Here is a 22,034-nt window from a genome sequence, read left to right as displayed (position 1 = left end):
AGTTTTGTCAGGACTGGCTCTTCCACGGCCGTCAGTAGTTCTAATGGAATGTTGTCTACTCCCGGGGCCTTGTTTCAACTCAGGTCTTTCAGTGCTCTGTCAAACTCTTCACGCAGTATCGTATCCCCAATTTTGTCTTCATCTACATTCTCTTCCATTTTCAGAATATTGTCCTCAAGTACATCGCCCTTGTACAGACCCTCTATACACCTCTTCCACCTTTCTGCTTTCCCTTCTTTGGTTAGGACTGGGTTTCCATCTGAGCTCTTAATATTCATACAAGTGGTTCTCTTTTCTCCAAAGGTCTCTCTAATTTTCCTGTAGGCAGTATCTATCTTACCCCTAGTGAGATAACCCTCTACATCTTTACATTTGTCCTCTAGCCATCCCTGCTTAGCTATTTTGCATTTCCTGTCGATCTCATTTTTGAGACATTTGTATTCCTTTTTGCCTGCTTCCTTTACTGCATTTTTATATTTTCTCTTTTCATCAATTAAATTCAATATTTCTTCTGTTACCCAAGGGTTTCTACTAACCCTCGTCTTTTTACCTATTTGATCCTCTGCTGCTTTCACTATTTCATCCCTCAAAGCTACCCATTCTTCTTCTACTGTATTTCTTTCCCCCATTCCTGTCAATTGTTCCCTTATGCTCTCCCTGAAACTCTGTACAACCTCTGGTTCTTTCAGTTTATCCAGGTCCCATCTCCTTAAATTTCCACCTTTTTGCAGTTTCTTCAGTTTTAATCTACAGTTCATAATCAATAGATTGTGGTCAGAGTCCACATCTGCCCCTGGAAATGTCTTACAATTTAATACCCGGTTCCTAAATCTCTGTCTCACTATTACATAATCTATCTGATACCTTCTAGTATCTCCAGGATTCTTCCATGTGTACAACCTTCTTTTATGATTCTTGAACCAACACAATGGTACAGAAAACATACCTCCTCATTGTGATGATTTACTGCCAATTTCTGCCCATATTCACAATATATTGTAAATACAGGAAAACAACAAACAATAAGGAGAATTTTAGGCATCATAGAATATGAGGAACTTCTAACCCTGGGCATTAAGTTGCTTGGTGCTCAACATGCAACTGTTAGTGTCCACACAAAATTATTATTGGATGAGTGAGTTTAAAACTTGTTGAGAACACTACCATTCAACACGTGAAAGGATCAGTGACAATCATGGGATTAAATATTTTCTCAATAAAACATCCAACAGTAATAGCATAAAATTTTTAAAACTGTTTATTAGATACATGTAACTATGTGACTCATCCAATCTATACCTAACATTAACTGAAGTCTTCCACTGAATTTTTCTGTTTGTATGTGAAGGCTGATCTCAGGAACTAGTTTGGAAATTTTCATATGGTTTTTGTTGATAGACAGAATGATGCACAAGGATGGTTTTTGTGTAGTACTGTCCGCTACACCAGACAAGTCATCCAGCCATAGGTACTTGATGCTACCCATACTTGGTAGGTCATCACTGGAATCTAAAATACAGGGTATATCTCTAGCCAAGCAATTAAATGTCCCCTCTTCAGCATACAAAATATACTCAAATAAATAAGGTGCAATGCACTACCAATGCCCTGTGTGTCACAATCTGAAGAAAGTTCATGTTATATCAGGGAGGCATTGTTATGAAGTGCTGAGGAGAACAAGAATAAATTATTATAACATTGGTTATAATAGAAGGACACATTCCACGAAGGAAAAATATACCTAAAAACAAAGATGATGTGACTTACCAAATGAAAGTGCTGGCAGGTCGACAGACACACAAACGAACACAAACATACACACAAAATTCAAGCTTTCGCAACAAACTGTTGCCTCATCAGGAAAAAGGGAAGGAGAGGGAAAGACGAAAGGATGTGGGTTTTAAGGGAGAGGGTAAGGAGTCATTCCAGTCCTTGTAACCATTGATGCCACTTCCTTATACACAAATATCCCGCACGTCCAGGGCCTCGCTGCGATGGAGCACTTCCTTTCATGCCGATCACCTGCCACCCTACCTAAAACCTCTTTCCTCATTACCTTAGCCAGCTTCATCCTGACCCACAACTTCTTCACTTTTGAAAACCAGACATACCAACAATTAAAGGGAACAGCCATGGGTACCAGGATGGCCCCCTCGGACGCCAACCTATTCATGGGTCGCTTAGAGGAAGCCTTCTTGGTTACCCAGGCCTGCCAACCCAAAGTTTGGTACAGATTTATTGATGACATCTTCATGATCTGGACTCACAGTGAAGAAGAACTCCAGATTTTCCTCTCCAACCTCAACTCCTTTGGTTCCATCAGATTCACCTGGTCCTACTCCAAATCCCATGTCACTTTCCTTGATGTTGACCTTCACCTGTCCAATGGCCAGCTTCACACGTCCGTCCACATCAAACCCACCAACAAGCAACAGTACCTCCATTACGACAGTTGCCATCCATTCCACATCAAACGGTCCCTTCCCTACAGCCTAGGTCTTCGTGGCAAACGAATCTGCTCCAGTCCGGAATCCCTGAAGCATTACACCAACAACCTGACAACAGCTTTCGCATCCCGCAACTACCCTCCCAACCCGGTACAGAAGCAAATAACCAGAGCCACTTCCTTATCCTCTCAAATCCAGAACCTCCCACAGAAGAACCACAAAAGTGCCCCACTTGTGACAGGATACTTTCCGGGACTGGATCAGATTCTGAATGTGGCTCTCCAGCAGGGATACGACTTCCTCAAATCCTGCCCTGAAATGAGATCCATCCTTCATGAAATCCTCCCCACTCCACCAAGAGTGTCTTTCCGCCGTCCACCTAACCTTCGTAACCTCTTAGTACATCCCTATGAAACCCCCAAACCACCTTCCCTACCCTCTGGCTCCTACCCTTGTAACCGCCCCCGGTGTAAAACCTGTCCCATGCACCCTCCCACCACCACCTACTCCAGTCCTGTAACCCGGAAGGTGTACACAATCAAAGGCAGAGCCACGTGTGAAAGCACCCACGTGATCTACCAACTGACCTGCCTACACTGTGATGCATTCTATGTGGGAATGACCAGCAACAAACTGTCCATTCGCATGAATGGACACAGGAAGACAGTGTTTGTTGGTAATGAGGATCACCCTGTGGCTAAACATGCCTTGGTGCACGACCAGCACATCTGGGCGCAGTGTTACACCGTCCGGGTTATCTGGATACTTCCTACTAACACCAACCTATCCGAACTCCGGAGATGGGAACTTGCTCTTCAATATATCCTCTCTTCCCGTTATCCACCAGGCCTCAATCTCCGCTAATTTCAAGTTGCCGCCACTCATACCTCACCTGTCATTCAACAACATCTTTGCCTCTGCACTTCTGCCTCGACTGACATCTCTGCCCAAACTCTTTGTCTTTAAATATGTCTGCTTGTGTCTGTATATGTGTGGATGGATATGTGTGTGTGCGCGAGTGTATACCCGTCCTTTTTTCCCCCTAAGGTAAGTCTTTCCGCTCCCGGGACTGGAATGACTCCTTACCCTCTCCCTTAAAACCCACATCCTTTCGTCTTTCCCTCTCCTTCCCTCTTTCCTGATGAGGCAACAGTTTGTTGCGAAAGCTTGAATTTTGTGTGTATGTTTGTGTTCGTTTGTGTGTCTGTCGACCTGCCAGCACTTTCATTTGGTAAGTCACATCATCTTTGTTTTTAGGTATATTATTATAACATTGGTTTGTTTAAAAGATGTCATTGTCACTTATGGCTGTAGATGTTTTTATTCTAATATTTAAATTTTGGCATTATATCACTGTCGAGCATTTGATCCTTAGACACAAACAGGGGGAAAATGCATGCAATGCTTGACAATGGTCTAATGCTGAAATTGCAACATCAGATTACAAACTTCTAACGTCATAAGTGAAAATGACATCCTCTAAGCAGAGCGAAAATAGCTTTGTCAATGGAATTAATCACAGTCAGCTAATCAGTTTAAAAATTTGAAGTGTCTTCTCATTTCATCTTCAGACCTTCTCTTTCCCAAAAATATCCACGACTATATTCAGCAATGACACCACTGAATGCGAAAAGATTTCACAGAACATTATTACATTTTTTTTTCACAAGCCTGTTTGACTATTGCATCATTGGCCATATTTCAATCTGTTACAATACCCATCCAAATTTCTCTGTTTCACAGTGAGGAGAGGGATTCCTGGACAGCTTTCTCTGCTGAGACTAGTCCCCTGGTACTGGGAAGAGCAATGGATCTCAACAGATGAGGAAAGCTTTTGTACTGACACTTTTCATGTACTTGTCACTTGTGAGACCTTCAAAAAAAGCCCAGCTTCAAGGACAAGGCCTTCTGCTGGTAAACAAATCCTGAGAACATTATCTGGGAAGGAACAGAACAGCCAACTGAGTCCCCTCACTTGGAGCCATGTGTGTAAATTATGGCATCTTCATGGCTTTTGTTCAGACAGATTCCAACTGATGTTATGCACCAATTTGTTAGTGTGAAAGAGATTTAGATCCACTGCTTCATATCAGATATAGAACATCATTCAAAGCTGTGGATGGTAGCTCAATGCCCTGTACAAAACATGGTAAATGGATTTCACACGGTGATTAGTTATGGTCAATAGCTTCTGGAATACAAAGGATTGTTGTTACTGATTAACTTACAAGGGTGAACTGATAAATAATTAAAATGAAGCTTATCTTAATGGTCAACAGGAATCAAAAAATATGGGAAGAGTTTGGAAAGCACAGGAAAATATTTATGTTTTCTGGACAACGCACCTGCCCACAACTGAGAAACTGATTATGAATTATTAGTAGGAGCAGTTAAGGAAGTTCAAATCCAGACAACTTTCACACCTGTAACTTGTCAATATAAAAATCAGGCTGAGATTGTATTTTTAGCTCATCAAGTGCATGTCCTAGCAATGCACAGAAACTGCAATACAATTAAATATTGACAGCACAGTAAAAATTTCTCTCCATACACAGATGTACAATCAAGCAAAATTGTAAAAGAGTTTACATGTTACAACCACTAATGTGTATGAACAACAAAGTGAAATTAAAAAAAATGACAAAATTTCCAAATGCTGAATAGCTGGGATACACAAACCGAAAGCATAATGATAGTTTCAGCACACATTCTACCAAGCACCCATGAAATTGTACTGCCTAATCACAAAGAACTGAAAGTAAGTCGTAGTAGCACATGCCTTTCAATGTTTCCTGGAAATCATGAGCATCATTCGTTCCATCAACTTTATGGTTCCCACCATAGCTCAGGTATGTGTAGTAGTCTAATGATTCCAGTCCAAAATCACCTGCAAAAGAAGAGAAAATTCGTGAATGCATTTTGTCTATGATCTCAAAATGCATTTTTACATATTAGTCATTTCTTTGCTTCTAAGAACTGTATTAACTCAAGAGAGAAGATCTGTCAATTCCAGCACTTTTCTTAAGCCATTTATGGTAAGCACAGGAAATCTAATCTGGATGGTTGTACAGGGTTGTAAGTGGACCACTTTGCTCAGTTACATCTTAAGATCTTTCAAATGGGGTAGGAGGGTAGGGTTTGAATGAAGGCAGGTGAATAGAGGATGGGATGCTGGGTGGGTGAGTGGGGGGGGGGGGGGGGCAATGGAGTGGAGGACGAGTGGATGAGGAATAGAGAAATAGATGAGGGGTAAGGGGAATGGTGAAGGCAGAAGGAATGGGGAGTTGCAAGGTCAAGGGAATGGATGACAGCTTGGCGAGAGGGGGGGGGGGAGAGGGAATGGAGGACTGGACGGGGGGGGGGGGGGGGCAGAGAAATAGATGACTGGCCAGAGGCAAGAGGACAGGGAAATGTTTGGTATAGCAATAGATCCACATAAAAAGATAAAGCATTGTGGAGCAAATGATCATCTTACTTTACACTGGTAAAATTAGCAGTGTATCCACAATATTCGTGCATATGACTTTTGCCACTGTAGACTAAGCCTGCAGGAATCTACCATGTCGCTTGAACCTCACATGGTCACACAACGCAGGCTTCCTTAGCTGGTATTTGCAGCCTGAGTGATTTCTGTTTTACGGGCATTAGGCCATGGTTCAACCCGCATTTCTGTACCTAACATTTTGTCTCCTAGTGCCACAGACATCACCAGAAACTATGAACACTCAGATCTGAGTTTCAAAGTTAAACAAGCTCAGCAAGCCAAACTGTCAATTCGTAACATCGTCAGACTGCTGCATAAGATCACAGAATTGTTTGACGTGTAATTTGGACAAGAGATGGCATTGTTTGCTTTGTTTAGCACTAAAGCATACAACTTGCCTAATTTCAATTCTCCTCCTTTTCGGTTAAAGTTGTTTTTTGCTTTTGAATTTCTGTATCCTCTCTGTACATTCTAGCATAGTAATGAGTGCATATTGACTAAACCATAGAATTTGCTGTGTTCCTGGAAACAGTACTATTAGAGATTTATCCACATTTTCCAGCCGACAATTACTCGTGTTCCTTATGCCAGGTGTTAACACTCCTTTTTGTAGTTATTATATACACTTGAGACCACATGCAAGGATTTTTATATATTTATTTTGTGGTTGAGTGGGAGGTATAGGTGCTTTGCTGTGTTCAAGTAATCACAGGCCTTTGTTGTTGGTGTGAACACTGTGTCATATTGTGTCCTCTTAGTACTCTGCTGGTGCTGTCTGTGACTTACATGAACAGGAGGAAAACTTCCCCTTTAGTTTTTTTTTTCCATTAGAAACCCCACATTTTTTAGTATATAGGGCCTTATTCACCTCTCTGAGTAGCCGTTTCTTCTGAACGTAGTTCTTAAGTGATGAAGCTCTTTCTCCATGGATTGCCATTCGCAGATTCTATTAGCGTGGTTCACCAAAGTTTTGATCACTCCTCTTTTCTAATTGGGATAGTAATTTGGAATTTTTGTGAATGTATATACTGGATAAGTCACCTAAAATTACCACTGGAAACACCTCCCAAACTACAACAAACACTGAATAACCAATTCCGCAGACCGAAAGTGGGGAGAGGGGCTGGTGGAATTGGTTAATACAAACCATTGAGAAATGCACAGAAATGTGATTTTCAACACATAATAATGGTTTTTTTTGTTTTTTTTTTTTTTAAATGAAAACCTATTATTATTTGTATCACAACTGAGAATAGAAAAAATAGTTAATCAATGCCTTTTGTTACACTGTAAAATGTTAATTACATTAAGAGTAATTTGTAACGTACAGTTGACACTTGAGTAACTCCTCAGCAGTTCAGTCGTTTGTATCAGAGAGAACTGAATTCATTAGAGATATGAAAAGAACAGTCATGTAACGTAAGTACAGAAGAGACATGAACAGCACGTTATGTCCACATGCTAACATTTTTATTAGTCTTTTTCTCTGAGGAATAGTGTAGGGCACTGATTTGTTAGAAGAAAATGCACATTACACGTGAATGTAGTTAAACTTACAAATTTGTTTTTTGTTTTCAATTACAGAATGTGAAAAAGTGTGTCCTGACATTTCAGGCCAATAAATGTTCAAAGCTGTGCCCATCACTTGCTGCACACATCTGCAATCTACTGTTTAGTCAATGTCTTACACAACACAGTACATCTGTGTAATATTGCCACAGGCTGCCTCAATACGATGTTTCATATCCTCTAGGGTTGTAGGCAATCACAGTACACGTTCTCCTTTAACATATCCCGTAAAAAGAAGTCTAAAGGTGTAAGATCAGGAGAACGGGCTGCCCAATTTACGCATCTGCCATGTCCTATGAAATGCCAAGCGAACGTTCTGTCAAGAGTCAGCCTAGAGTTCATCACAGAATACCCAGGAGCACCATCATGTTGATACCACATATGTCTACACATTTCCAACAGGACATTTTCTAGCAATGTTGGCAGATCACTTTGTAGAAACACTATGTATTTTGCAGCTGTTTGGGTGCCTTCAATGAAGTGAGGGCCAATTAGATGGTTGCCAATTACTCCGCACCATACATTTACATTCCAGAGTCACTGTCACTCTACCTGTCAAAGGACGCAAGGATTGTCCACAGACCAGTAATGCATGTTTCGTAAATTCACTGCACCGTGGTTTGTGGAACCTGCTTCATCGGTGAATAGGTAGAACTGCAAAGCATTCTCTGTTAATACCCACTGACAGAAATTCACTATATTATTAAAAGTCATTTCCATGTAATTACTGATGCAGCAACACATGATACGGGTGAAATTTGTGACAATGAAGTATGCACATTACACTACTTTGACTTATTGCACTCCCTGTAGCGATCTCACATGAACTCATGTGGGTTCACGGCAACAGCAGCTAACACATTAACTGCACCTGCTTCTCCTGTGATCTCACATGAACTCATGTGGGTTCACGGCAACAGCAGCTAACACATTAACTGCACCTGCTTCTCCTGTGATGGGTTTGTTATGGACCTGTTTGCATGGTACAACCATACCTGTTGCATAAAACTGTGTATAGATGTTTTCAAATGTGCAGTACATTGGATGATCTCTGACCAGTACCTTTCTGCATACAACCTGCAGGCTGAAGCTGCATTTTGTCTACCAGGGTGTATACGTGGACAAGGAAAAAAAAATTTCCAGATTTTTCCCGGATTTCCCAGTTAAAAATACACTTTCTCCCGGGTGAAAACACACTTTTTCCATGTTAAGTGACAGTATATTTTCCCTTGGAACTGCAAAACTTATCAATCCTTTGAATGGTTATGGTTTTATACATGGGCGTAGAATTTCACGGCACTTTATAAAACGAAACTCAGGGAAAAAGCCACATTTTGGAAATATCTTTGATGTGCAGCAACATATACACTGTGTATTTTCATATTACGAAAGTATACATTGGAATTCCACCAAACACCGCATCTCGCTTTCTGAATCATTGAAATCAAGACTGCGATGCGCTTTTGTAAGCCAGTCATTGCTCGTGTCAGGTGATCGTGCCAGCCGATGACAGCGGATATTCAGAGCATAGGACACGTGATGTAGTCAGCCACCAGCAACATCACTGTTGAGTACCATGGACACAAAAACAGGGAAAGTTAATAGTTTAAATTAATATACATTGTGCTGCTACAAGAAAAGCAAAGCTTTCACATATAATATTGGTCTTTAAGGTTAATAAGCTCCAAGAGAAGTTAAGCTTTCGCATATAATGTTGATCTTTTTTGCGCGTGTTACACTTTAAGATATATCATACAAATGTGACAGTAAAATTTTTAATAATGACATAAATCTGGCTTCAGGGTTCGAAATTCTTCTAAATGGCTCGTCAAAAGTGTTGATTTTTAAATGAGATTCAAACACTCTGTGATTTAAGAAATTCACGGTACATTCTCGCACATAGTTCAACTTATGTAAAAGGATATTTAGTTTGAAAGTAACACTTTTCAAACTACTATTCGCAATATTTTCCCGCGACTTGTTAGAAACAGGTTTGTTTCAGCAGTTGCCAGAGAGCGCAGATAACTGGCGACACCGCACTTGCGCAGCTACCATGATGCAGGAAGAGTACGTGTAAAACATTGAAAGATCGTACATTATGTCATAAAAGAAACAAGACATCAGAGGATACTCCAAGAGCATCGGAATTTCGTGAACCATATTCAAACGTGCACATTTAAAGTTCATACTTGAAGTACACATTCGTATGTCCAGATTCCCAATGAAGTAGACCTCGACCTGATATTAAGCTTCTCAGTGTGGTTTTCGGGATGTAAATTTTCTTGGAACACCAGTACTGTATTATATCATGTTTGGTTCTCTATTATGGCATAATGCCATACATGCTAGAAGATGAAAATGTGCACCTGAAATGCAGCAAATAGTTGAAATAGCCAGTACTGTGGAATTAAACATTTCGTTTCAAATACATTGACTGCCTCTGCGGAAAAGGTTAATTAAAGTCAAATTTCATTAGCAAACAGACAAAAATAACTTCATGTTCTGCAAGGCAATTAATGCTTGACTATCAGAAGGAGGAAATAAAATAAAATCTGAAACTAATAACATATTTTAGTCTTCTGTAATTATGTGAATGTATTTTAATACACTTGATAGCTCCCGACCACATGTATCCATTTTGTTCTCATTTGATGTGAGAGTAAGCGAAGGGGAAACAGCAAAATCACTAAATGTAAATACATGTCACTTGGAGACTACTCACTATAACTCAAGACTGCTCTGTGCATCAGCCACGGATCTACGATATTTGCTAACCAGGTCAATACTAAAAAAAATCGAATTTTCAAAAATATGTTCATCTTGTAGCTCACATCTTTCTGAAAAGCCTGAAACATAAAACATATGTGTTCGAGGAAATGCAAGACATATTATTTGGTCTTAAGTGTCCAAAGTGCAGTGCCACGCCTCTTCATAATGCATTCTTCTATCGCACATCACTGTATTTCGTTCTGCGAAATTGAAATGTGTATATTTTGTAATGGATGCCATCAAACTATATTCAGGATAGTGGAAGTTGAAATGTCCTGTGGTGCCTCTCCTGCTCCCAGTCGGCCAGTTTGACAGCCTGCCCCTCTTTAAAAAAAATCGCAATTAATAACGAATGGGATTATTTGTAATCGGGAGAACAAGAACTCTTCAGAAAATTTGCACTCTTTATTGCCTATTAGCTAATAAATTGCTGTTTTGTGTGGCATAAAATAAAATATAGGAGACATAAAATCAATAAAGACAAGAGACAAGCAAGAAAGTACACAGTTATTTAATCCTTAGCTCCTAGCATTTTTTTCTCTCTAATCTTGCTACAGCTTTACATGGCATGCTTTCCTTTCTGCGAAAGAATCTATTATCTCACCAAAGTTCGTCAGACATTTGGCTATATGAATAATCTAAATGTTGTTATCTAATACTGAAAAAGGTGTTAATACAAATAACACCCAAGACTGGTGTTGTTTTTCGATCTGATTATGTCTATTTTGTCACTGTCTGCTAGATAAAACAAAATAGGCCTTTCTAATATTGCAGCAGTTTTGTAACACACATCAAATAAACAAGACTGATTTGGCACAAATGGTCATTTTTATAACACGACAGAATATAATTCATGAAATACCAATATCAAATGCCTCTAAGGCCTACTACAAGCACACAGCTTTATGTTAGGAAATAGTTTCACATCTCATTCATACGCACCAATTTCTCAAGCATGAGATCGAAAAATAGTATTACGAAATTTTTATATAAATTTGGAATCATCTTACAATTCCATAATTTGTGTGATGTCCCCGTTTCTTCTCGCTCCTCGTTCTAACAAACGATCTTGTCATCACCAATTCTGTAGCTATTCCGGCCATTGTCAAAATTTGTTCACCAACTTTGCCAGAATCATAGGTTTAGTTATCCCACGATTATTCTCCGGTTAGGCGTTGTTACATGTTCGTACAACACGTTTTCCGCGTTACTTCCAGAATAGAACTTAAGCGGCTGCTATACGGGGACTGTACAACTGGTCCTTACTAGTGTAGCGATCTGGTCTAAAATTTTCTGTCAAAATTTCATTTTCTTGGGTACACCGAGAAGATAATATGTAATCTTCCTCACCTGTTATTCCTGTTAGTCATTTATTTCCATTCTGGTAATCTGAATCTAAGGATTTTGCTAGTAATTATAACACTGCTGATCATTCGCAAACCCAATCAACCACATAATCAGGCATTGATTGGCATTCATCCATTCCGCTTTACTCCGCTCAGCTCATATAGCCCCATCCCCTTTTGTCTGCAGAAAGTTTATTTCTAGATGTGACGAGGGTTCTTCTGACAGAGACATCACATACACTACGCACTCATTCAGAAATCAACTTATGATTTATTCAGAAATCAACTTAAAATGTGTTCAAAAATCAATAGGGTTGCATTTCAAAATCATATGAACAATCGATAGACCAACTGTGCTGGATGCCAGTCACTTTGTGAAACAAGTTCCCCCCCCCCCCCCTCAAGAATATGAGTTCGGCACTCCCTTTTTCCGGTAGCATCTAGCTTCTTGCACAGCCAACAGCCACATTCCTGTAGCCAGAAGAATCTACTACTCAAACATGACTGTGCATGCACATGAACCCGCTCATAACTGCTAAAACGAATCTAATGTAAAACAGTTGTGACTTCACGCTCATTGGAGGGAAATTGTTGTTATGAAGCATGGCATAGTCTTCCTAAAGCCTTTGACACATTTTGCTGTTGGCAGATGCTTGCATGAGCACTGTGTGTCACTGTTGTATACGGCGCATTTCCTTTGCAATTTAAGATTTTTTCTTTTTTTTCTCTCGTTTATGTTTTATTGTTGAAGTATTATTCTGCAGCAGCGGGATACAGTAATATCCTTTGTTAGAGTATCGGTTCTTACCAGTCAGAATAATAAAAATTTAACAGAAAACTAAAACAATGACAAATTCCCGGAATTCTAAAAAAATTACGGGTTTTTCCCAGTTTTCTCCCGGATGAAAAAATTCCCGGGTTTTTCCCGGATCTCCCAGTTGTCCTGGGTTGTATACACCCTGTCTGCACTCGCCATAGATGTGTATCATCTGTGCCTTTTCAGAGTTAGAATAAACCATTTTCACGGTTTTTACATCACTGTACATACTGTTGTAGTTGTGACCTTCTCACGTTCCTACTGTGGGTACTTCTGCTCTTACTTGTGTACAGTATAGTATCACAGTCATCAGGTAAAACAGTGTACTACAGTTCTTCTGAGTATAAAGATCAATTCAGCAAGTGCTACATGCAGACACAGAAACAGCCAAACTCGTAAACATCATAGTCTTCATAAACATACCCCTACAGATATTGTTTGTTACAACACACGATTGAACGTCTGAGGTTTCAGTGTCAACTTTATATTACAAATTACTCAGGATTTTACAATGTAAGAGATGGCATTGATTAAGTATTTGTTTCTATGTTCAGTTGTGTTAAAAATACTTACAGGTTTCCATTTAAGAAAACGTAAGGACTGCGTGTACATAAAGTCCAGGAACACTTTCAATTATTTATTGCGCAAGTACCAAACATTGTACAGATATCATACATATGACATTTTGAAGAGAAACCCTGAAAGTTTTTTTCGTGTATACCGCCATAGTGTAGTTTGGTAATCTGCCGATAGTCAGCGCTAGTCGCAAACATAGTGAGTTTAGGTGCAGAGGGAGCTGTTTCATGAAATAGCCTCCCTGATCACCAGATCTCACTCCGTGTGGCTTTTTTCTGTGGGGGCACATTAAAGATCTGGTGTGTGTACCGCCTCTACCACGTGATGTAGCAGAGCTCTGGGAGAGAATACAGGAAGTGACTGCCACAGTCGATGATGCCATGCTGGGACAGGTACGGCAAGAATGCGATTACTGTATTGACGTCGGCCAGGTCATTCATGGTTCGCATATCGAATGTTTGTAAAAAGCCTTTCAGAGTTTCTCTTCAAAATGCAATATGTATGACATCTTATGATGTTTAGTTCTTGTGCAATAAATAACTGAAAGTGTTCTCCGGACTTTATGTACACCCTGTATGTGTTTAAAATCGTACTTCTGTGCATTTCTCAATGGTTTTTATTAACCAATTCCACCAGCCCCTCTCCTCTCTTTCGGTCTGTGGAATTGGTTATTTAGTGTTTGTTGTGGTTTGGGAGGTGTTTCCAGTAGTAATGTTAGGTGGGCCTTTCCAAACACGGTGTTCATGGTGGACCCTTGACATGGCAGTATGTGATAGGAACTAACTAACTCCATATAAAATGGAGTGTCTAATAGATGACATGGTCACAATTAAATACACTGATATAGCAGGTCTCATCTATCCTGCAAGCAACTGTCTCATCAGTAGCTAATACAAAGTCTGGAGGCATTCTGGTCAGGTTGCATGATACTTTGTACAATACTATTTGCCGCAACAACAAAAGCACTTTCTCCAATACAGCAACTGTCTTTTTAATTCAATTGCATGTGAGTGTGCTTAATATCATGGTGTTAATTTTCTATTCCACAAAGTACACAAACTACACCTCTGTTACCTCTGTGTCAAAACTTGGCAAATCAAACATCACAGGTTTTGGAGTTTAATTAAAGTAGCTGAATATTTTACGTACGAGTACAACCCACCAGGTTAACCGAAGTAGTAATGTGCTGTTTCCTGGACTCAGGTAGGTGACCTGGGCCCGGATCGATTCCGCCCAGCAAGTTAACAATGAGGGCCGGTGTGCCGGCCAGCCTGGATGTGGTTTTCAGGCAGTTTTCCACATCCCACTGGGTGAATACCGGGCTGGTCCCTCACATCCTGCCTCAATTACATGACTCGCAGACATTTGAAACACATTCGCACTATTTCGTGATTTACACTAGACACAGAGTGCTGGGGTACACTAATTCTGTCCCGGGAGGGAGGGAGGGGGGCGGGGTTATGGGGTGGCAACAGGAAGGGCATCAGGCCACCCCTTAAAATTAACCATCCCAAATCAGTACTTAACACTGCCAAACCAGCGCGATGCGGGGACAAAGGCAGTAGCACAAGAAGAAGAAGCCGAATATTTTACTTACGTTTCATATTATTTGAAGCCCCAGTACACAGCTGATAAAAAATGTGAAAATTCCTTTCACCAGCATTTTGAGTAGTCACTCTGGACTTTTCAAGTAAGAAGTTAGATATACGTCCACCTTCCGGTTGGCCACCATTTCCAAATAAAATTTCTACATACTTTCCCTGGGAAAACAAAAATAAAAAATAAGTTTGTGAAACTTTAGTCTAAACAGTAAAAACCTGAAGAGTAAAAAAGAAAAATCATCATCCACTATTGGCAAACTGATCAATCAGTCCATTTCAACAGATTCATCATTTAAATCTTGTTTATTGTGTCAACCAAGTAAGTGTTCAGTAGCTCACATAACATGATAAATGCATTACAAAATGGTCATGGTGTCATGTTTTAACTTTAGTGGTGGTTGTAATAACTGCAACAGCAATGGTGGTAGTTGCTGAACTGACAAGGGGAATGAGAATGAAATGAAAGGTTTGAAGAGGAGGGGAATGAGAACTGTGTTCTCAATGCCACATCAATATTATATGCAATACTTATTAAGTGTTTCATCTGATACAACAATAATATCCTGAGAAATTTGCCTCTGCTTTTAATAACTACCAATCATGAAAATACCTTACACCACATAGGAGTGCATCATAAACAGGACCACTTAATTTTCAATAAGAAAGCGAACAATCTTTATAGTGACTTTAATACTACTGTCACAAAATGGATTTAGGCACGAAATGAGTTCCAGTTGTTTCATTAACACATCTTGAGTTAAACAAGTCTGTCCTTAAAATTGACCTAAGAAACATTGCTCCTGTCTATGGATGCATAATTAAACAGATTTTTGTTACTAGAAAACCTCTAAAGCAGACATGGGCTGTTTGCTGCACTACAGCCCATTTTAACTCCAAACATATTTACTCCTTTGAAACAAAGTAAGTCAAACAAGTCTTAGATCATTTAAGGTTCTGATCATTTAAAGTTCTCATTAAGTTTTTTTTACGTTTATTTCATGTGCTATGTTAACAAAGATTAAGGCTCTAAGTATTTTCTAACAGCATCTATTACCGACTACTGAAATGTCTCCTGTCGTTCTTCCTGTGGGAATATCACACATTTTTATTTCACGTATTTTAAAATAAATTCTTACAACAATAAAAACAATCAGTTTTTGACAAAATAATTTAATTGGATAGATGAAGCAGTTCAAGCAGTAATCTCATATGTTTAAGTAGTAATCTCTGTGTTGTACATCATCCTGTCTTCCACCTTTAAGCTCTCAGTTTTCAAATCTCATCCGATGCAGTCCCCAAAAATCAGTCTTTCCTTCTCATTCCGTGTGGTAAGCCTCCCTTAACCTGCGGTTCTGGGTGACTTTCCCAAAATCTAACTCTTTTCTAGACCTCTACAGTCTTTTTCCTCCACCCGTCTTACTCCCTCTTCAACCCTACTGGCTGAAGAAGGAGCCACTGGCTCCGAAAGCTTGCACAATTCCAGCCTCTTATGTGTGTGTTCTGTCACCGCTTCATGAGTAGATTTTTTTAAATAAATTCTTAGATTTATTTTCAACCAGAGAAAATGATCTGTTTATTGATGTAGTATTTGGTCACACTCTCTATCCTTATCCAATCAAAATGTATGACTAAGTAGCTGAAGTCACACACAATATTTACTGTTTAGAGCAGGGGCCTGTCAATCGTAAACAGGAAACCACAGTTTTTTCTGAAGAAATATTGTCACACTAGTTATAGTACGTTACATTTAGCTTCACAAGCATAAGTGGTATACAACAGTGTTGACATATTTAATTGTTTATACAGTGCACAGGTTTAGTTTCTGTAATGTATAACTTGACCTCAGAAGCTTCTCCTTCCTGATGAGCTTTTTGAAACACCATGATCAAATGTGTGGATGGGTGGAAGGATGGATGGAGGAAATGGACGAACAATACACATATGCTGCTACATTGTATAGTGTGAAAAACGAAGAGCTTTGAGGTTTACTAACTGCTCTATTTCAGTTTATATCGACAAAAACAGCTATCCTTTAACACAAGGACCTATCTCTTAAGGTGCATCCGCTTGGTGTCATCTTCTGTTCAACTTTGTGTATGCACTTGATGCTCTCCACAGTGCAAGGCAGGCAAACATTCACTCTGCACATGTACGTTTTGTCTAAGCTGAATGATATGTCACAGCTCAAAGACTCCTGTCATCAGCGTGAAATATGCGCAATTTAACACCAGACCAGAATCATTATACTGTTTACAAAACATACATGTATTTAATGACATTTTGTAAATGTTTCTGACCACAACATCTTAAGAAAATAAATAACATTCTAGATATTATGAAGGTCTACATAGTTCTGGAGTCCAGTTCGGAATATTACGTTAATAAAAAGATGGTAGCTGATCACTGAATAGCACTCTGATTTTAAAAATCAGGAAAATTTTATTTGTATAAAATCTGTACATGGCTTTGTTTGTACTTGGCTACACTATTGTCCTACATAATCCCTGGCTAATTCGATGCACTTCCTGAATCAGACAACAAGTACCTTGATTTCTTTGACAAAAGAATCTTCCGCTGCAGTCCACAACCTGCTTGATACCTCTTTCTGAACTTCATCATCACTTGAGAAGTGTTTTTTGGACAAATGATTCTTTAGGTGAAGGAAGAGATAGAAATCACTAGGCAACATGTCAGAGCTATCAGCTGGATAGTTGAAGACATCACACTTGAAAGATTGCAGGAGTGCGGTGGTTACGGCTGCTGTATGGGGTCCGACGTTGTCATGCAACAAATAAACACCCTCGCCCAACCCGTCTCTGAGCTTGTTTTGTATCACTCTTCGAAGTTTCTTCAACATTTCAAAATAACAATCAGCGTTGACTGCATTCCCCTTTAGAAAGAATTTGGTGAGAACAACTCCTTTTCAATTCCAAAACACGACAATGATTTTCTTGTCAGAGAGTGCCTGAAAAAATTTACAGATGAGATGAACTGGAGTGGCACCATGTCACTGATTGCCTTCTGGACTCAACTGTATGATGGTAAGCCCGTTTCATCACCTGTAATAACCGAGTTCAAAAACTTATCTTCTTTCCTTTCAAAATGGTGTGAAAATTTCTGTGTGCTCCCCACATTATTTTCTTTGTGAACCTCTGTCAACATTTTTGACACCCAAAAAGCACACAACTGCCTGTACTCCAATTTTTTTGTTAAAATGGTTTGTATTGTTGATCTGCTGACTTCTGGAATTGTAATTGAGTGGTCTTGGAGTGTCAGACAGCATTCTTCATGAAATTTAGCCTCATTTTTCTTTTCTTCAACAATGCATCATCAACTGAAGACCTCCTTCCTTCCTTGTTATACACACTGGTTCTAACACTTGTGGACTCGGTAACCCACTTCCTAGCATTATGCTGGTTAATCATGTAGCCACAAACACCTGTCAGACATCAAATTTCAATTGGGAAGATGATCTCCACATTAAGAAAGCAAATAACTGCATGCACCTCACATATGACGGGAGACTGCAGCACAGCATACATTTCCAACAGCAGCCACAGTCAGACTGAATAAACTACCAAGCCCAACAACCTCCCATCATGGTTTGTCCGTATAGTCGCAAATGACAAATGGTCTTTAATTCTTGGACAACCATTTTAAATTTTGAGTCTAATAATAATGTTTGCAGAACCTAAATTTACAAGTAAAATATTTAATGGAAGAAGCAACGTTAATAACTCATCATACAGCTGGGGTGTTAAGTTGTTGATAGGCACATAAATGAGACTGAAGCATTAAGTCATGAATAGGCACATAAACAAAACTGAACTGTTGTTAGCTTTCAAATGAATACTTCAGAGCTAATAGAATACGTAAACACAAAATAATACACCACATGGCTACATTGTTCCAGCAAACTATATTGTGCTGTCATGGCAACTTGACTGTAGAGGGAGGAGCAGAAAACGCATGGAACAGGAATGTGGCACCAATGGCTACTTCTAGTCACAGGCAGGGGAAGCTGTGCACAGTGCAACTGACACGGAGGAATGCATTGTGAGGGGGATACAGAACAGAGGAAGAGGGAGATTGTGGAAGGGAAAGCGAGAGTGCAGAATGACTGAATTTGGGTCGTGGAGTATGGATGGAGTTGGTTGTGGGCCAGAGACTAGTTGAGACTGGTGCGAGGATTATGGGATCACAGGATGTATTGCAATGATGATCTCCATCTACATAACTCACAGAAACTGGTGTTAGGGAAAGGAATTCAGACTGCGCAGGATCAGAAGCACTCACTGAAATCCATCTTCTTGTAATCAGCAGTGTCTTCCATCACTGCCCAGTCAATACGGCTCTTGGCCAGTTTGCCTCTGGCCATTCATTCACATGGACAGCTGGTTGGTGATTATGCCCCCATAAAATGCTTGCAGAAGTTACAGCAGACCTGGTATAATATGACTGCTTTCACCGGTGACCCTGCCTCTGCTAGGATATCACATGTCCATGATGGAACTTGAATACGATGTCTTGGGTAGGTGCAGGTCCTGCACCTGAGTTTCCCAAATAGGTCTGACTCATATTGCAAGGTGGTGGGAGCAGGTGTAGCATAAAAATGGACTAGGATACTTTTTACATTGTTTGGACAAAGGAATATCATTTTGGAAGTGATAGAACACAGAGTGATAAGTAGTCAAAGCTCTGGTGCAGGCTATATAGTTAATTGTTCCTGGCAGTAGTTACAGGATTTGGAATAAAATTAGGTATGGCATAGGAAATCTGTTTGTAGACTAGGTTTGGGAGGGGGGGGGGGGGGGAGGAGGTGTGGCAGAGGGTGGGGGATGAAATGACTATTTGTGAAGGTCTTAATACCACCTTCAGGACATACTGGACACAGGATACCTCTCCACTGTAGAGGCACTGCCCATGGGTTGCCCCACTGTATGGGAGAGAGATTGCAATACAGGTACAGTAAACTGATACTATGGGGCATCCAAGATCGTTTGGTTCACGGATTTTGGGAAGCACAAATAAGGGTGGTTGGTGTGATGAGGTAGTTGGATCTGTAGAAGAGATTCTGAGGTGGGCCTACTGATTTGAGCAAAGATTGGAAGTAATGCTGGACTTCTGGGGTGGGATCCCTGTAGCAGGGCTTTCAGGTGGGCGAATCAGACATCTGGCAGATACCTTCTGTCATGTAATAACCATTGTGGTTCATCAGAACATTGGTTAGGCCTTTGCCTGCAGGGTCGGTCTGTCTGAACCTTATGTGTAGCTGTTCTTTCCTCCATCGAGCAGTTTGCGCTACTGGGAAGGGATTTAGGAGTGGAGGGTGAAACTAAGTTGAAGGTAATGTTGTTGTGTGTTTGGGGGGAAGAGACCAAACAGCGAGGTCATGGGTCTCATCGGATTAGGGAAGGATGTCGACCGTGCCCTTTCAAAGGTACCATCCCCGCATTTGCCTGGATCGATTTAGGGAAATCACGGAAAACCTAAATCAGGATGGCCGGACGCGGGATTGAACCGTCGTCCTCCCGAATGCGAGTCCAGTGTGCTAACCATGCGCCACCTCGCTCGGTTGAAGGTAATGAGTTCAAGGAAAACACCGAAGGGGTAGTTACAAGGGAGTGGGAGCACGGCAGACTTAAGTTTTATTATTTATTCTTTGCCAAATATAATTTTTGTTTGTTATCTTCCTTAAGAATGTGTTGAAGATTTTTCTTCTAGAAAAATGAGCTGAACGTGAACAAACTGTTGTTTGACAAATTCTACTATTATATAGCTTATGTTATTTCCGGTGTCACTTTTTTTGTACTTTTGCATTAAAATCTCCCTTTATGATCTAGTAGTGGGATCTGCTACCATTTACCATCTTCTGTAAGTCCTCATACACAGGGGTAATTTCCTTTTAAGTTTTTTTTAGTAAATATTTTGCGCACTGTAAAATGATCGTTGTCATCGACAAGACAATTTCAAGCTTCAAAGAATATGTCTTGCCAGCAAAACATAAATTAACAGGTTACATTACTTACTCATAGAAAAGAAGCATGGTATTAGGGAATATTGTTACTGGTGTAAATGGTATAAAGTTCACAGCAGTTTGTTATTGTCAATTTTTACAACAGGTGGTTTGTTTCTTTCCATCTATAGGTTAAACTAATAGTGGTGATAGACCATATCCTTGTTCAAGTCCCTGAATATGTTTCATGGTTTCCGTGTCTATACATATTACTAAATTGAAGTTCCCTCACTGTGTTTTTATGTCTGTTTGTGAAGGCTAAACTCCGGAACTATTGCAGGGATTTTGATACTGTTTTCACTAATACACAGACTAATTGAAGAGAAAGGTTTCGCCTGTTATACACACTGGTTCTACCACCTGTGGACTCGGCAACCCACTTCCTAGCATTATGATGTTTAATCATGTAGCCATAAACACCTGTCAGACATCAAATTTCAATTGGGAAGATGATCTCCACGTTAAGAAAGCAAATAACTGCATGCACCTCACATTTGACGGGAGACTGCAGCACAGCATCCATCTCCAACAGCAGCCACAGTCAGACTGAATAAACCACCAAGCCCCACAACCTCCCATTATGGTTTGTCCGTATAGTCGCAAATGACAAACGGTCTTTAATTCTTGGACAACCATTTTAAATTTTGAGTCTAATAATAATGTTTGCAGAACCTGAATTTACAAGTAAAATATTTAATGGAAGGAGCAAAGTTAATAACTCATCATACAGCTGGGGTGTTAAGTTGTTGATAGGCACATAAATGAGACTGAAGCATTAAGTCATGAATAGGCACATAAACAAAACTGAACTGTTGTTAGCTTTCAAATGAATACTTCAGAGCTAACAGAATGCGTAAACACAAAATAATACACCACATGGCTATATTGAGAAGAAAAATGTTTGTATGTACAATGTATTACCACTACACCTGAAAAGTTGTCTGGCTATAGCTACTTAGTAATACCCTTGCCAAGACAGAAGAATTACATTTTATTTGTGTAAATTATTGTAAGTTTTTTAATGGATTGATTAAATTATTTGGATCTTGTTACTTGTCTATTATTTCCCACAGCACACATTTTGATTACATCTTATGCCTTTTCAAGATCTAAAGTTTGCCTAGAGATAAGAGGTCAATTAACTTCCCTTATTTTCTCTATTAATTGTTCAACTATAAATACGGTATCTAAACACTAACACCCCTTCCTAAATCTGCATTGTTCTTCTCCAAGCTACTGTTCCAATATTTCTGGTAATTTTCCCTTCAGAACTGTTGCATATATATTTTACTTTCTTTTGTTAACTGTGAGCGTCCTCTGTAATTTCTGCTGGCATATTCAGATATGTACAGAATTTCGCACTTCAGCCTCGATCTTTCCTGTCAAATGCTATCAACCAATGGTGTACC

At 39.7% G+C, this 22,034-nt stretch overlaps 1 protein-coding gene across 1 annotated transcript in view; it reads right to left on the bottom strand.

The window, feature by feature from the left end:
* The window catches only part of LOC126190751 (unconventional myosin-Ie-like), a 367,405-nt gene that overhangs the window by 308,132 nt on the left and 37,239 nt on the right, over positions 1-22,034 (bottom strand). The window contains exons 6-7 of the mRNA XM_049931260.1: positions 14,606-14,768; positions 5,227-5,334 (exon numbers count right to left, since the gene is read on the bottom strand). Coding sequence (XP_049787217.1) covers positions 5,227-5,334; positions 14,606-14,768 — 271 coding nt within the window. The remainder of the gene's footprint in view (positions 1-5,226; positions 5,335-14,605; positions 14,769-22,034) is intronic.

This window comes from Schistocerca cancellata, chromosome 6 (genome assembly GCF_023864275.1).
Source record: "Schistocerca cancellata isolate TAMUIC-IGC-003103 chromosome 6, iqSchCanc2.1, whole genome shotgun sequence".
In the NCBI taxonomy this organism is placed as follows: Eukaryota; Metazoa; Arthropoda; class Insecta; order Orthoptera; family Acrididae; genus Schistocerca; species Schistocerca cancellata.
The sequence above is the reverse complement of the archived record's forward strand: the minus strand, read 5'-3'. Positions and strand labels throughout refer to the sequence as shown.